At 45.2% G+C, this 16,086-nt stretch overlaps 1 protein-coding gene across 3 annotated transcripts in view; it reads right to left on the reverse strand.

Moving 5' to 3' along the window:
* tab2 (TGF-beta activated kinase 1 (MAP3K7) binding protein 2) overlaps positions 1-16,086 on the reverse strand; it is an 85,335-nt gene that overhangs the window by 1,786 nt on the left and 67,463 nt on the right. For 2 of the 3 annotated variants that reach the window (XM_063222756.1, XM_063222755.1), the window contains exons 4-7: positions 7,584-7,744; positions 5,107-5,200; positions 2,343-2,441; positions 1,106-1,210 (exon numbers count right to left, since the gene is read on the reverse strand). In XM_063222756.1, coding sequence (XP_063078826.1) covers positions 1,106-1,210; positions 2,343-2,441; positions 5,107-5,200; positions 7,584-7,744 — 459 coding nt within the window. The remainder of the gene's footprint in view (positions 1-1,105; positions 1,211-2,342; positions 2,442-5,106; positions 5,201-7,583; positions 7,745-16,086) is intronic. The other variant, XM_063222757.1, reaches the window with a different exon arrangement.

A 16,086-nucleotide genomic window follows, 5' to 3' on the forward strand; every position in this document is an offset into this window, starting at 1 on the left:
GTGGCCAATGGCAGAAAATGGAATGGCTTGACAACATCCATAGAGGGAGCGGAAGTGTCGGTGTATCTCATCTGCCTGTTATCTTCATGTTATGTATGGTATGAAGTTTCAGCAGGAAACACAAGTTACTGTGGCCCTCTTTCGATAAAGGGAAATGCCCATACCACGAGGGCTGGAGTGTGGAACAGATCACAGTACAACGAATATAATGACAGGTTGGTCACACCTCCTGCTGATAGTCCTGCTCTTAGGATGGTGGTCCAGGTGTGTGTGAGCATGTATGCCCCCTCATCCCTGTTCATGGCCATTATTGACAGGGAGGTCACACCTCCACAACATCCTCATCTGATTTAAAGGCACGTCACACATCAACATCCATGTGACCCTCTGATGAAGACGGAAGCTATACCGTCGAAACATGTCAGATAAAAGATAAAACTTTTACCTGTCTGAAGTAAAAGAAAAACCCAAGTTTTACGATGACAGTTGGACATAATGAACATCAATGTGACTGATCTGACCAAGTTTGGTAGACGGGCTAATAAATGTATTAATAAGAATTATTGTTCAATGGGCCATTAGCCATATCTGGGACAGAAATTTAATTGAAAATGTAAATGCTACTTCTAGACTCCTTGGCTAAATTCTGTGGCTTTCACGTGACAGAGATTCTTGTTTTTTAAGAAAGGCAAAAAGAGTTCAAATGTATTGATAATGTTATGACAAATAATACACTGGATGATTGCGGATACATCTGACTCATGTGGACCATTAGAAAATGATAACTTGCCTTACACTAACCATATACCACTAACCATGTGCTTCACAGGTACACAATGTGCTTCATGATATTTACCCAAGACGGCAGGAAATAAAGCAAACACACAAGCACACACAGTTGCACAATTGCTATGAAAAGGTTTCAGGCCGAGTTAATGGACAAACATGAGTAACCCCTGCAGAGTGAAAGGAAATTGAAGCAACGCAAATGAAAAAGATGAGAAATTAGAAAGAGATGGGAAGGTGGCAAAGGAAAGATGCAGGCAGGCAGGCAGGCAGACAGGCAGGCAGGCAGAGAGACAGACATGCAGGCAGGTGAACCAACCCCGGGGGACGGGTGGAGGAAGGGCAGAGGAGGGGTCCATCTTTAACTTGGAGCTGAGGTTTATTTTACGTTCTTTCCTATCCAAGGAGCCAGGGTATTCTGGTGCTTACAGGAGCACGGGAGGGAGGAGGCGGAGGAGGAAGGAGCAGGAAGAAGAGGAGGAGAGAGGAAATACAGGAAGAATATGAATGACAGGAGAAAAGGATGGCAGAATAGAGAGGATATAGTTCAGGCATCACACAATGCACCCAGCTCTACATTCAGACTGCTACCCTCTCTGTTGACAGTTCATGGAAGGCCTGCCTGGTGGAATGGAGGTTGTATTTTCGTGTACGATTTGCAAACTGATCCGACACAACCATCAAAAATGTAAAATTCTGAACGCTTGGTGGATTGTGAATTTGTAGAGCCAGAAAACAGCTTTCAAATAACACCAGATATCTTTTTGTGACTTACACAGACTGATATAATCAAGGCTGAATGCATAGTGTCCCAATCTCATATGTAAACCTTCACTAGTCTGTTTCTCCCTTAATATTGGTGTCAGATTCACACAAATGCAGTTCTGGGGTGCTACCTTGCTACTAAACAGGCACAGCAAGTATAATTGAAATCTGTGTCGGTTGGGTCCCAAAGTGTCTGATTTCACGTGAAATGACCCTGGAGGCAAAAGATTGGCAATGAGGGCGGATGTACTGTTCCATGAGCACCTGAAAGCCGCCACATTGACAGCCGTCGAGAAAGTCACAGTGAGATGGATGGCTGTTGACTGTTACGTCTGCTTACTGAAATGGCGTCCACGCCATGAGTTTACCCCTTTGCCCTCAAAGTGTGCACCACCATTGAACAATACAAGAGGTTAAGCACAGGAGAGGAAGGTTAAGAGACCAGAGCCATGGGATTCAGAGTTGTGACCACGGGGTACAGGAAGTCGGTTGGTGACATGATTCACATGGATTCAAATAATTCTAGGCAGCGGCTTTCTTTTCAATAGAGACTAACACAGAACAACTACATAAGAAAAGATGACGTAGAAATGAATTAAATTGTATTATCACTCCCTGGAACTACTTTGGAACTATGTCAATGGCGATCTGTGTGTCAAATGACTCCATGAGTCGGCATCTTTGTGCAAATATGGAACACAGAGGTCAATGGGATTAGCATAACTCTTACTTCCATGGCTCTGGGTCAGGCTGTCCATTGAGGACACCATGCCATCTTTTCTGGAACTTACCAACAGATGAAGTACCTTTGGAGGGTTTCGGAGGGACAGGACCTAAGCATTCAAGGCTGTCGTAGAAGTTCTGAATTACACCAGGGTTGAAGTGTGGTCCTGCAAAACATGACAAGAAAGACACAGGATGGGATTATGCCAAAAGCATTTGAAGCAAAAAGTGGAGATTCATTATCACTTGTAACCCCTGTAAGGACACATTGGTGATTTCCTGGAAAGTCTGTGCGATGAGATGAGACCGTACTTAAGCGTTTATAACCATGTAGCTGGTGATAGGAGGGTGAAGCATTAAAGATGTCCACCCTGAAAGGTGGTTTCAGATTTTTGCGCACACACGCACGCACGCACGCACGCACACACACGCACGCACGCACACACACGCACACGCACACGCACACGCACGCGCACGCGCACGCACACGCACACGCACACGCACACGCACACGCACACGCACACGCACACGCACACGCACACGCACACGCACACGCACACGCACACGCACACACACACGCACACACACACACACACACACACACACACACACACGTGCTCTCACACATAAATATGCAGACAAGGCATTTTCAGGACCATATTCCACAGCCTTGCTTTTCACAAACACAGAAACTCCATAATCAAGGGGCTTTGACACAATCATCCACACACACAGCCATGATCATCACGGACTCATCATGCTTGCCCTGTTGTCAAACACAAGGCCCGTACTCCTGAAAAAAATAAAGTACAGTCACACACTCATCACACCAATTCTCACAGATGTAAGCAGATACACGGCGCACACACCACTCACGTGAATCACACTGAAATGTGAGGCAGCTGTTGACTTCACAGGATGCTCCTATGACTCACCTTGTGCCCACTAAATTGTGTGTGTGTGTGTGTGTGTGTGTGTGTGTGTGTGTGTGTGTGTGTGTGTGTGTGTGTGTGTGTGTGTGTGTGTGTGTGTGTGTGTGTGTGTGTGTGTGTGTGTGTGTGTGTGTGTGTGTGTGTGTGTGTGTGTGTGCACTAGTTTCAGGGAGGTGTTTGCAAAGCATGTGCTGAGAGACGAGTGCTGGTGGCTACGGAGAACAGTTTCACTTTGTCTGCTACAAGCAAACATGTTCCACTTCCCCCGTGCTAGCCCCATCGTGCCTGCGTCTGAGAGAGCCGGCGGCCGTACAGAAAGACAGACTGACGGAGGGGCGGGCGGGCGGACGGACAGACGTACTGTAGGCGCCTGGGGCCCAATAAATCCCCTCGCAAGCGGCCAGCGGCAGGATGCAATACAGGAAGCTGCTGGTAGTTAACAGCACAATAGCAGCGCTCTCACAAGCGAGCGTGTCGAGGCACAGGGGCCAAGTAATGAGCTCTCTAGCCTCCCCCTTTCCCCTCCACCCCAGCGCCACTCTCATTCTGACACACACTTATAGGACAAACAGCTTCCTCTTTCATCCCTTGCTATTCTAAATTGAATGTTTAGTGAGGGCCTGAATCATGTTTCGCAGCAGCACAGAGCCTTTTTTTACACATTAGATTTGGCTGATGCTTTTTGTCCCAAGTGACTTAGTTATTTTAAGCACAGGGTATTGGTTACAGTCCCTGGAGCAGTGTGGAGTTTGATGCCTTGCTCAAGGGCACCTCAGCCATGGCAGTGAGATAGGGAGCGGAAGTGGGGTTCAAATCTCTGATCTAAAGTCCATCTCTTTAACCACTAGGCCACAGCGGCCCCATGATGGGTATGGTTTCGTGTAGCTGTACACGGGAGGGATATTTGCAGAACTATAGATCTGCTGAACAGGAACATGGCACAAACATGCATATACCGCCTTCAACCAGTATACACCGCTCTGTGTTAAACCTAGCAGTTTATGCCACCTTGTGGTCAAAGACTTCAATATGTTTGCAAACCCGTGGGCCAATAAAAATGAAACACTGATCAGCAAATCTGTCATGGCATTGACCAGGGCGAGTGCACAAAAAAAAAATATTGGCAAGTTGCTGACATGAGTTTTAATGAATAATTGCTTGTTATAACCAAGTCCTCTTTCACTGTACATGACTATGTACAGTATTGTAATTCAGTAACTCAGGAGGTAAGGACAAAGGCACCACACTGAGGCTCCAACACCTGCCTTCATGTAATGGCTGTGCAATTAAATTGATATTCATCGTGGTTGCAATGTTGCAACAATCGCACAAAAGTTCCATAATCTGGCTCAAACCATTCTTCTGTTGCATTCCATTAGTCACAATCTAAGGGTTTACTGTAAAAAATTGGACTTAAAATTGTAATGAGAACCCTGATTATCATACTGTACATTCCAGAATCAAAACCTTTTGAAAATCACATTAAACTGTAAAATGGGCCGCAATTATGTGTTTTTTTCCCATAAAATGTAATTTACAGTAATCACATTTACATCCAGTTGTTTCACCCTCACCCTTAAAACTTTGAGAAGTACCATCACATACAGTATGTATGATGAGAAGTTTGACAAAATTAACTTTGTACTATGAAAGTGACTGTGAAAAAAATCCTTAACCATTTACTTAAGGACCTGTGCCAGCACATGGATGCAGAACAGGTTAATACATACAGTAAAAATGTTTGCCCTGCAGCTTGCAAAGCCAGGTTGACAATCACCATTCTAGACTGAAAAGCCCATCACCCTCCATAACCACAACGTATACAGCATGCAGTAAGCCACTAGTAAAGTTCTACTCGCAGCCATATTAAATGTGTGCATGGGAGAAGTGTAATGCTTACCTCGTGTTTGAAGGAGATCGATCTCTTTGGTGAGGCAATCAATGTCAATCTGCAATATCCTGTTCTTGCAGCGCAGCTGCTGCATTTCCTCAATCTGAGAAGAGCAAAAGACAGAGACCTGGTCAGAGTGGAAGAAAGGCAACTGTGTGTGTGTGTGTGTGTGTGTGTGTGTGTGTGTGTGTGTGTGTGTGTGTGTGTGTGTGTGTGTGTGTGTGTGTGTGTGCGCGCGTGTGTGTGCGTGTGTGTGTGTGTGTGTGTGTGTGTGAGCGAGAGAGCGAGACCAAATGCGGTACAGTACATCAGATGAACAATACCAGGCTGACCAGTGTCACAACACTATGACCTCGTGTTAGTGAAGCAGGTCAGTTTTAATGGACTCTGACGGTGTAAGCTACTCTGAAGAAAACTACCACTCCTCTGCTCATTGCTGGATTTAGGTCTCCTTTCCAATGTGGTCTCTGATTCAAACTTAAAATTAAAATACAGCTGAGACTCTTTGCTGGGCAGGATCACCATTTTCAAATTCGGTTTTCCATAAATGATTTGGGGCATTGAGCCACAGAAAAACGCAGTAGCGCCCAGAGGATTGCCTTCTGTATCCTTCCAAAGCCCAATCTGGCTACAGCTGGGGTTTCGTTTGCTCCTCCATCAATCTGTGATCCGCACCACTACTTCGGCCAAAACGGCAACACACCCACTTCTACCCATCTTCTAACTCTGTACCCTTCTCACTCTCACTCCTCACTGACCCCCTTTCTTTAGACTTCTCATTCTCCCTCGCTCTGCTCCTCCAATCTTCTCTGTCTCTCTCTCTGTCTGTTCCTCTAATATTCCTTATCTGTCCCTCTAATATTCCTTGTCTGTCCCTCTAATATTCCTTGTCTGTGTCTCTAATATTCCTTGTCTGTCCCTCTAATATTCCTGGTCTGTGTCTCTAATATTCCTGGTCTGTGTCTCTCTCTCCGTCTGCGTCTCTCTCTCCGTCTGCGTCTCTCTCTACGTCTGTGTCTGTTTTTCTAATATTCTCTGTCTGTCTCTCTGTCTGTCTGTGTGTGTCTGTGTCTGTCTCCCCGTCTCTCTTCCTCAAAGGCAGACCTTTCTGCTCTACTCGGGCCTCAGAGCTTCTTTCCTCCTCCCTTCCCTTGGCAAAACAAGATGAGGCAGGCGAGCAGCTCGGGTTAGGGCTCAAAACAGCTGACCCAACAGAAATTTTGAGCTCTCCCACAACTTTAGGAGAGTAGAGAGACAGAGAGAGAGAGAGAGAGAGAGAGAGAGAGAGAGAGAGAGAGAGAGAGAGAGAGAGAGAGAGAGAGAGAGAGAGAGAGAGGAGGGGATAACATTTCAGCACACTCACAGCTGTGAGCGGCAGTGCAAACAAGGCAGGGGCAGGAGGGCAGGAGGGCAGGGGAGGGGAGGGTGATGTGGCTGGGGTGCGGAGTGGGAAGAGGAGAGGGAGGAAAGCTGAGGGAAGAGGCTCTTCTCTGTTTTTCTCAGAACTTTGACTTGCCTCAAAGTCAGAGCTTCTTCTGGAAGATAAATAAACCAGGACTCCCCTTGTAGCACACACACACACGCACACACGCGCATCCGTGCGTGCGTGCGTGTGTGTGTGTGTACACAATAAGCCCAAAGGCTGTACCCTTGTGAAGCATCACATCATGTCAAGGTGACCCAGAACACCATGCTAGCTTGTTGAGTCAGATGCCTTACACTACAAGGTTTTATTTACTTCGGCTCTCTAATCAATGCTTCATTTTGCAAACCATTTTGGGGGCAAGCGTTGTGAATTTGCTTTGTCTAAAACATATTGGTAAATGCATCAGCTGACTAGATAGCATCCTGGATTGCCTCCATCTATGTTTTGCATCTGTCCCCAACCCAATTAAGCTGTTCAATCGATGGGGCACAGTGGCTCAATGAGCTAAGATGCTGCAGTCCCTGGTTTGATTCCGGCCCAAGGTTCTTTGCCGATCCTAAAATAAAAAAATGTTTTTAAAAAACACCTGCTCAATCACTGGACTCACTTCAACTCTCTGCACACTACGCTTCATTTTGTAACAGATTTTGTTGGGGACAAATGTTGTGAATTACTTTGGCTAAAACATTATGCCAAATGCATCAGATGCCTTAGATCAGCGGTTTTTAAAATGTGGACCGGGGAGGGGGTGCTAGGGGCCCGCGGCAGGTTGAAAGGAAAAATATAGCAAAATGGCCTCATTCATGGCATAGTGAAGACAGCAATATTTATTACATTTTGTAGTTGCATGGATTTAGGGGTGCACTTATTGACTTGTGAAATGGGTTGCACAGAAAAAAATACTGTGGCATGACCCATGTCAGTGGGGCCTTGGCTGGAATCTCCTGGTATATGGGGGGCCTTGTCATGGTTAAGTTTGGGAACCCCTTTCCTAGATAGCCTCCATCTATGTTTTGTATCCAGCTGTGTTTAATGAAACGGCTCCATCAGTGGGACTCACCGAGGGGATCTGGGAGACGGAGTTGGACCTCTGCAGCCTCCTCCTGGTGAGGTCGTTCTCCATCTTGTTGACCTCGTCTTTCAGCTTCTCCAGCTTCTTCTTCTTGAGCTCCAGCTCGTGCCAGAGCCGCTCCATGCGGGCCTTCTGATGGACTAGCAGAGCTGCGGTGCACAGAGAAAGAAGAGGGGAATTATGGGACTTAGGAGGACGCGTTCGCATTAAAGCCTGCGGTAAGACCAGAGGAGTTTGACTAGGACTTTAAGTTGAGTCCACTGCAAAGACTTGGCAATGTTTGGATTGCAAAGCTCACACACAGCGCCAGGTGCGATCCACGGGATGTGCGGGATAAATGGACGTTATCCATCTTCTCTGTCATGTAGAAAGTAAAAGTTCATTTTTCATGGATAATGTCTGTATTTGTTTTAAGAGGCCTCACTTAAGAAGCCTCAGTTCTTATATCTAATTTCAGAAGTTCTATTCTGTTAAAATTCAATTGACTAACTGTATTTACTGTACTTCATTCAGGCTTAGACAGTGCATAAGCCTACTACACAGAATTCTATACAATTAAGTGTTTCCATTTTCAAGTAAACTGCACTCGGGTGGGAGACGTGACGCCTTGTTTTTTCGTAACATTGGTTAAAAACCTACAAAACTGTTATTTTTCCTTTAAAAAACATATGTCAATGAAAGAAGATATGGTACATTATGTTTCATATTAGTCTTAGATGAGAAGAAACATTTTTGTTAAGATTTATGTAAAGGTTTATATGTCAAATATCCTGAGGTGTGACTAACATTAATGAAACCTGGAATATAATATATATATAAATTAACCAACAACATTTTGAATGTGAAAAAAAAACTGAAGACAGTAATATTAACTACAAGTTCAATTTCGTAACACAAATTGCGTCCTGTGGGGTGCCTTATGTCAATGTTTGTGAACGGGCAGCTGCAAGGCCAACTACAAGGGTCTTAAAGACTGGCTCCTAACCAGTCAGTACCTCAGTTATTGGAGAGTGCTGTGGAAGCTTAAGGTGACTATTAACCTCTTAATATGTCTTCATATTGCAATGTTTCTGTCACGCAATGCTTAGGTTCATTTTATGGTGTCCTGTGGTGTGACTGCTCTTATAGAAGGAAAAAGTTTTTTATAAATGAAAACACATATTAAGATTAAACACAATATCATTATCAAGTAAGCATGAACTCAGATGTCAGTCATGTATAAAAAAGGATTGAAATGGCCATAATGCAGTGAATTTCCTGTGGTGCGACTTCATTTTCCTGCGTTGTGACATGCCTATGCAATGTGTTGATGCAGGACACATTTTCTAAAAAATGGCAAAAATTAGGCGAAATTCCACGGACCACTTAGTGCTTTATTTTTTTCTACTTTTTTCCAATTTTATTAATCATTTTTTTCAGGAATTGGAAAAACTTTTTTTTTTTGGCGTTACGCCCTTAAACGTCAACCACCCACTCATCACCATTTACTGTTGAGTGACTTGTAAAGGTCTACACGTTAATTTCCACCCCTGCTCGACAGGCAGGCAGACAGACACACACAGAGTGAACATATTTTCTATAAGTTAATAGACCTCTCCCCTGCCCTGACAGAACCCCTTAGTAGTCTCAGATTCTCAGTCTGTCACCTCGGTCCATCTCTGGTTTTCCTGACCTTTATTCTAAAGCCTTTCATCCAGCAACACCACCCCCTCTCCCCCTCACAGAGAGAGAGAGAGAGAGAGAGAGAGAGAGAGAGAGAGAGAGAGAGAGAGAGAGAGAGAGGAGAGAGAGAGGAGAGAGAGAGAGAGAGAGAGAGAGAGAGAGAGAGAGAGAGAGAGAGAGAGAGAGAGAGAGAGAGAGAGAGAGAGAGAGAGCGAGAGAGAGAGAGAGAGCTGATGCTCTGGAATCCATCAGGGCACCCACTCCCCGCTGACCCACAAAGCTCTCGTGTCTTACTCATCCTGCTCGCTCTGCACTTCCACTGACACCAGACCAGCACCACACTCACACACGGGCCAACACAGCACACAGCCACGCTGCCAGTCACAGGCGCACACACACTTATGGATCAACACAGCACACAGCCCAGCCACGCTGCCAGGCACAGGCACGCATACACACACACTTATGGACCAACACAGCACACAGCCCAGCCACGCTGCCAGGCACAGGCACAGGCACAGGCACAGGCACACACACACACACTTATGGACCAACACAGCACATAACCCAGCCATGCTGCCAGGCACAGGCACAGGCACGCACCAACACACATACTTATGGGCCAACACAGCACACAGCCCTGCCACACTGCCAGGCACAGGCACAGGCACAGGCACAGGCACAGGCACAGGCACAGGCACAGGCACAGGCACAGGCACACATTTATGGGCCAACACAACACACAGCTCAGCCACACTGTCAGAAGCACGAACACGCACGCACACCAGAAAGCCCAGCCATGTCGCTAGACACAGGCGCACACACTAGGGCTGCTCGATTATGAGAAAAATATCACAATTATTTCAGTCAATATTGATATTACGATTTTTTTTAGACGATTTTTCCTTTAAAAGACAAATAATTCTTAATCTTCCTTCCCTTCAGCAGTGTGAGTGGAGGGCCATAGAAAAACACAATGGTGTTCTGCATGAGTGTTGGGTAGCAAGTCTGCTCTGCGCTTGCAATGGCTCAAGTGGAGGGGAATGTATCGCGCTTAGCGTAACCCAACTTTTGTCAGTATAGACAAAAATATTGTTTTAAGTCGATATTATGAAATTTGATACTGTTTGACAGCAATATTGATATCACGATATAAATTCGATATATTGCACAGCCCAAGCGCACACACATACATGCAGGTGGGTCAAAGACGTCTTTGTCATTCAGTGTTACGGACACCTTCCGCCGACTGTAACTGCAAAAAAACATGATTTTGAAATTGTTTCAAGTGAATGGATGACAGCCGAGGCTTTCATGAATTCCCTGTAACAATAAATAAATAAAAAGAGTCATGTTTTGTACAGTTACAGTTGCTGCCATTTTGCACGTCTTTGACCCAGGCACGCACAGGCACAGACTAAGGGACTAACACGGCACACAGCCCCAGCCACACCGCTAGACACAGTCACACCAACACACATGCTCATACACAGATATGTACACATGCACTTACACTCCAGGCTGCTGACAGCCTTGAACGGGCCCGGGACCCATTTATCCCCTTGTCCCCCTGCGCTGCGTCCACAATACCAACACACTACACTACACTACACTATGCGCATGCACATACTGTACACACGCACACGGTTACATGTGCATGCCCTCCGTACATAGACATGCACACATTCAAGTGCGTTGTGTGATTCACTGACGACCAAGTCACAGCTGTGAGCAGCAGCATTGAGCATGGACGCAGACACCTGCTCAGGCAGTGTGTGTGTGTGTGTGCGTGCGTGCGTGCGTGCGGTAATAACCATGTGCTTGCGTGTATACTATGTATGCGTTCACACAGGCACAGACTTGACAAAATGGCTAGGTAAACAGCAAGCCAGTCCTGATGCTGGCTGACGGGGTGGGGAGACAAGTGAAGAGACACAAGGGAGAGAGAGGGAGGATGACATTTCCAAACATCATGTTCAGTTTTCTGCCTGTGTAACGGATGCCAACTTGACAGAATTTGGCGTAGAGTGTTAGTAAACCTCCCTCCCGAAGCTTCATATAGTATCGGTAGCGCTAAGCTATCTATGGAGTGCAGAGTGATATGGTGCTCTGCCTCCCATGCCTGAACTGGAACGTTGACTGGTACAGTAGGTGGCGGGTTTGAGACCCGAGTGGTGAACGAGCGCAGGATCACCTCCAGTTACACCTGTGGCTGAGTGGCTAGCCTGGCACTTGTCTGGCCCATGTGCTAAACAACACAATTGGGGAATTGTGTGAATGTGGATATGTGTATGTGTGCAGGTGTATTTTGAAAGCGTTTCAGACAACTATAGTTGTGATCCTGCGCTATACAAATGCATTTTGTTGTTAATCTCCATCTTTTTCATATTTGTTTTGGGGCTTTTTTAGCCTTTATTCAGATAGGATGGTGAATACATTGCATTTAGCTGACACTTTTATCCAAAGCGACTTATTTATTTACAGGGTACTGGTTACAGTCCCTGGAGCAGTGTGGGGTTAGGTGCCTTGCTCAAGGGCACCTCAGTAATGGAGTGCACGGGTGGGACTCCAACTGGCAACCCTCTGATCTATAGCCCATCTTACTAACCACTAGACAGAAAACTAGGGAGAGAGAAAAATGGGGTAGGGGTTCAGGCTGGATTCTAATTCTGTTGCTGGTGTGGTTCAGTGTGTTGGCGTGCTGTGCTGCAGTACCCCCATTAATCTCTATTTTCCTCTCTCTCTCTCTCTTTTTCTCTCTCTTTTTCTCTCTCTCTCTCTTTTTCTCTCTCTCTCTCTTTTTCTCTCTCTCTCTCTCTCTCTCTCTCTCTCTCTCTCTCTCTCTCTCTCTCTCTCTCTCTCTCTCTCTCTCTCTCTCTCTCTCTCTCTCTTTTTCTCTCTCTCTCTCTTTTTCTCTCTCTCTCTCTCTCTCTCTCTCTCTCTCTCTCTCACAGGGACAGAGAGAGCCCCAGCAGTCCCATCCAGTCATGTGAGGAGGACAAGAATGCAGAGATAAGAGGGGAGAAGGACCTCGGAAGTAGTCAGGCCTCATGAGAGAGTGTGTGTGTGTGTGTGTGTGTGTGTGTGTGTGTGTGTGTGTGTGTGTGTGTGTCTGTGTGTAGCAGCCTATCGTGCTGTGACTCACACATTAATCCAGTCAAAAGCCCAAAAATGGAAGTGCTGCTGTGTGCACGTTTGACTCACTCACACATGGAGACAAAAGGACCAGCCCCCTTGACAGCATAAGCATACACACACACTATTAGTTGCGATCTAGACACAACACACATGTGTAGTAGATAGAATAGACACATGTCACAGGCCATCTGTGCGCCGGGGGGTTCAGACAACCAGGGCTACGCTGATTCATACATTCACACGCTCACACTCCTGTGCTTAACTGCTAAAGGCATGTATGTGCAGAATATTCACACAGAACACCTGAAACAAGAACACATACTACAAACCAGCACCCAAACAAAAAATACCACACACCAAAAAAGAGATAAAACATAGAGCAGTGGTTCTCAACCTTTTTTGAACAAATGCTTCCTGAACCTCATCATAAACCTCACAATGCCCCCTTGACCTAATCATAAGCCTGCCAATGCCCCCCTTAATATTAAAAATAAAATAAAATGGACTAATGCCCCCACAATGGCAACTAAGCACCACCTCCTGTTAGCCGTCTCTTTCTCAACACCCCCCAAGGGCTCCCTAACTCCCCCTGGAGGGCAGTAGAGCCCCCGTTAAGAAACACCAACATAGACAGGCGCAAACATGAACACAAGTTAAACAAACATCAAAGCGAGACAAAACACAGCCAAACAAATACACAGAAACATCACAAGATCAATATCAGCCACAAACCCAAATACACATCCACATAATTGGACTCCCAATTGTAAGGTTTAGGCCTAATACAAAATCATGAATAACAAATAAAACCTTCTACCGTGCACACAACCAAACACGAACAATCACTTGGCTTTGCCCAAACCTTCCACAATCCATCATTTCTTTTCCACACAGAGTTGCACGTGCACACGTGCCTACAAACACACAAACACATGCACACACCCCTCTTTTATCTGTCAGTGCTTCCACAACAATGGGATTTGATTGGACTGAAGGTTTAGGACTTCCAGCTTTTAGGAATTTAATGAGAGAATGAGTATACACAATTTGCCTGGTATAAAAAGCATTAGTGTCAACATATTGAAAAGCCAGGCTGAGATCGGGCACACGCTAGCATGAGGGCTAATGACTTTCTTGGCAGCACTGAGTGGAAAAAAGCATTTAGCAGAGGTGCACAGAAACCTATATTATCCTTTATTGTTACGAGGGTTACTCAGGTCCAACCATGAGCATCCCCCCTCTTCTCTCTCTGTGTGTGTGTGTGTGTGTGTGTGTGTGTGTGTGTGTGTGTGTGTGTGTGTGTGTGTGTGTGTGTGTGTGTGTGTGTGTGTGTGTGTGTGTGTGTGTGTGTGTGTGTGTGTGTGTGTGTCTGAGACAATAAGTGCTTGAGAAATTTAAAATGCATCGCCTTTGGTCGCTTTGTGAGTATTCTTAAATTTGTGTGCATCAGGGACTGTGTGTGTTCATGTGAGAATGTGTGTGTCACCCGCCAGAGACAAAGGGGGAGTTGGATACTTGGGTTTTGTTGCAACATATTTCTCTGTGCTCTTACTACAACAATCAATAAAATGTGTGCAAACAACAAAAAAAGTTTTTTTCCCAGACATGCACACTTGATTACATTGATACATTGCTGATTACATTTTGCATTGGTCAGTTGGCAAGCATGTGTGGTTGTGAAAAGGGGTGACTATTAATATTCATGAAAAGATCAAATTTGGCAATAGGTAGCAGTTTCAATGAGCAGCATAGTTGCAATACCTACTGTGGCCACGATCTTACACGTTGCACCTTTAAATGAAACTACCAACAGTAGATCAGACAAATACAATCTAAATAATCTTTCTTCATCCTAAATATAACACAAGGGGCAAAAACAGAATATATGCTACTGAGATATGTCATACCTAAGAATAAGTTACCTGCCCAAGTGGTAAGTGACTAAGATTAAAGGGGTATGCCACTATTTTGGGGCTTAATACAGTTAAAATCGTTGGCCAGGGTTTATAAAGGTGGTAAAGTGTCTTATTTTTCATGTAAGCCATTGTCTTGCTTTAAGACAAGTTAAAAGAGGGAATATGTCGCTAAGCTAGTGAAAGTCAATGGATCCGTGTAGCATGCTTAACGTGAAAAATAAGACACTTAACCACCTTTATAAACCCCAGCCAACAATGTTAACTGTATTAAGCCCCAAAATAGTGGCATACCCCTTTAATACTAGGCACGTCTTACCCATTTTTGAACAGTTGGCAGGTGCCAATGTTCTGATATTTACCTATAACTGAGAGTGTTATGCCAGTGTGTCATCTGATTCCCTTTATGTGCGTGGGCATGTGCGCGACTGTGAGCTTGCACACATGTAGAATTTGTACACAGGTGTATGTGTGCATTTATGTGAGTGCGTCTCTTAGTTTCTCTGTATGTGTATAATTTTCTATGTGTATGGGCGCGTGGGGCAGGCGTCTACATGTAGAGGAGGGCATCTGATCCTAAATGTCAATTGTGGCTGCTGACAGAAGTGTAATAACAGCCTTGGCCACAAGTTTGCTTGGGGGTGGGGGCCGCAACATTGCAGATGCAGCAGCCAAAGGCCTCCAGCTGAGCTGATCACGAACACAAACACACGGACACACACTTACATCACCTTCACCATACACACAGAAGAGCTACTTATGGCACAACCCAACACCTCACTACACACACACACTAGAGCCACTTATGGCACAACCCAAAACCTCACTACACACACACACACACACACACACACACACACACACACACACACACACACACACACACACACACACACAAAACACACACACACACACACACACACACACACACACACACACACACACACACACACACACACACACACACACACACACACACACACACACACACACACACGCACACGCACACTCCCTCTCTGGCTCATTTCCCCTCGCTACTGCTTGCACAAACAATATTTTCTTTCAATTCCAACTACAGTACTGCCCTCAACTTCCCACTGCTGCTTAAAATGTCTTTGGTCTCCAGTGGCCAATAATGGGCCATGTTGTGCACTACTGTAACCACATTGATGCTGCACAAAGCATGCCGTGTCCTTGGTTAGTCCCACTTAACTCCTTTATGTGTGATGTGGGCATTTCTGGTAATTGAACTAGTGCCCTAAAACGTTTGGAATAGACAGTTTCTAAATACAATAGAAAATCAATTATAACTCCAAAAAGCATACATGGTCTCCACGATCTGGAACCCCAAAATGTCAAGACTCTTCATCACGCTTTTCACAAATTCAGTTTTACCGCCTCATATCCACAACCATTAGATGTAGGATGCTAATACTTGGGATTTTTTCAATTGACATCAAAAGGTACCTGTATGTGAGATATCAGGCAATCATCTGGGGAGATTCTAGGGAATCATGTGAAATGACATGGAATGACCCTTTCAAGCAATATTAGCAGACAAACTGCCAATTGAAAATATAGCAATATTGAGCGACTAAAAAAATGCCTAAGAATATGGGGGGGAAATATTCTCAAGGGGTCCCCACAGAAAAAAAGTTTGGGAACCACTGATGTACATCCTTTTGTCTATTCAGTTCTGTACAACAAAACGTGAAAGTGTGCATTATGCAGTGCCTCATGGCATAGCAGCAAACCAGTTGTGCTGGGAACATTGTATC

The sequence above is a fragment of the Engraulis encrasicolus genome, chromosome 18 (genome assembly GCF_034702125.1).
Source record: "Engraulis encrasicolus isolate BLACKSEA-1 chromosome 18, IST_EnEncr_1.0, whole genome shotgun sequence".
NCBI classification, from domain to species: Eukaryota; Metazoa; Chordata; class Actinopteri; order Clupeiformes; family Engraulidae; genus Engraulis; species Engraulis encrasicolus.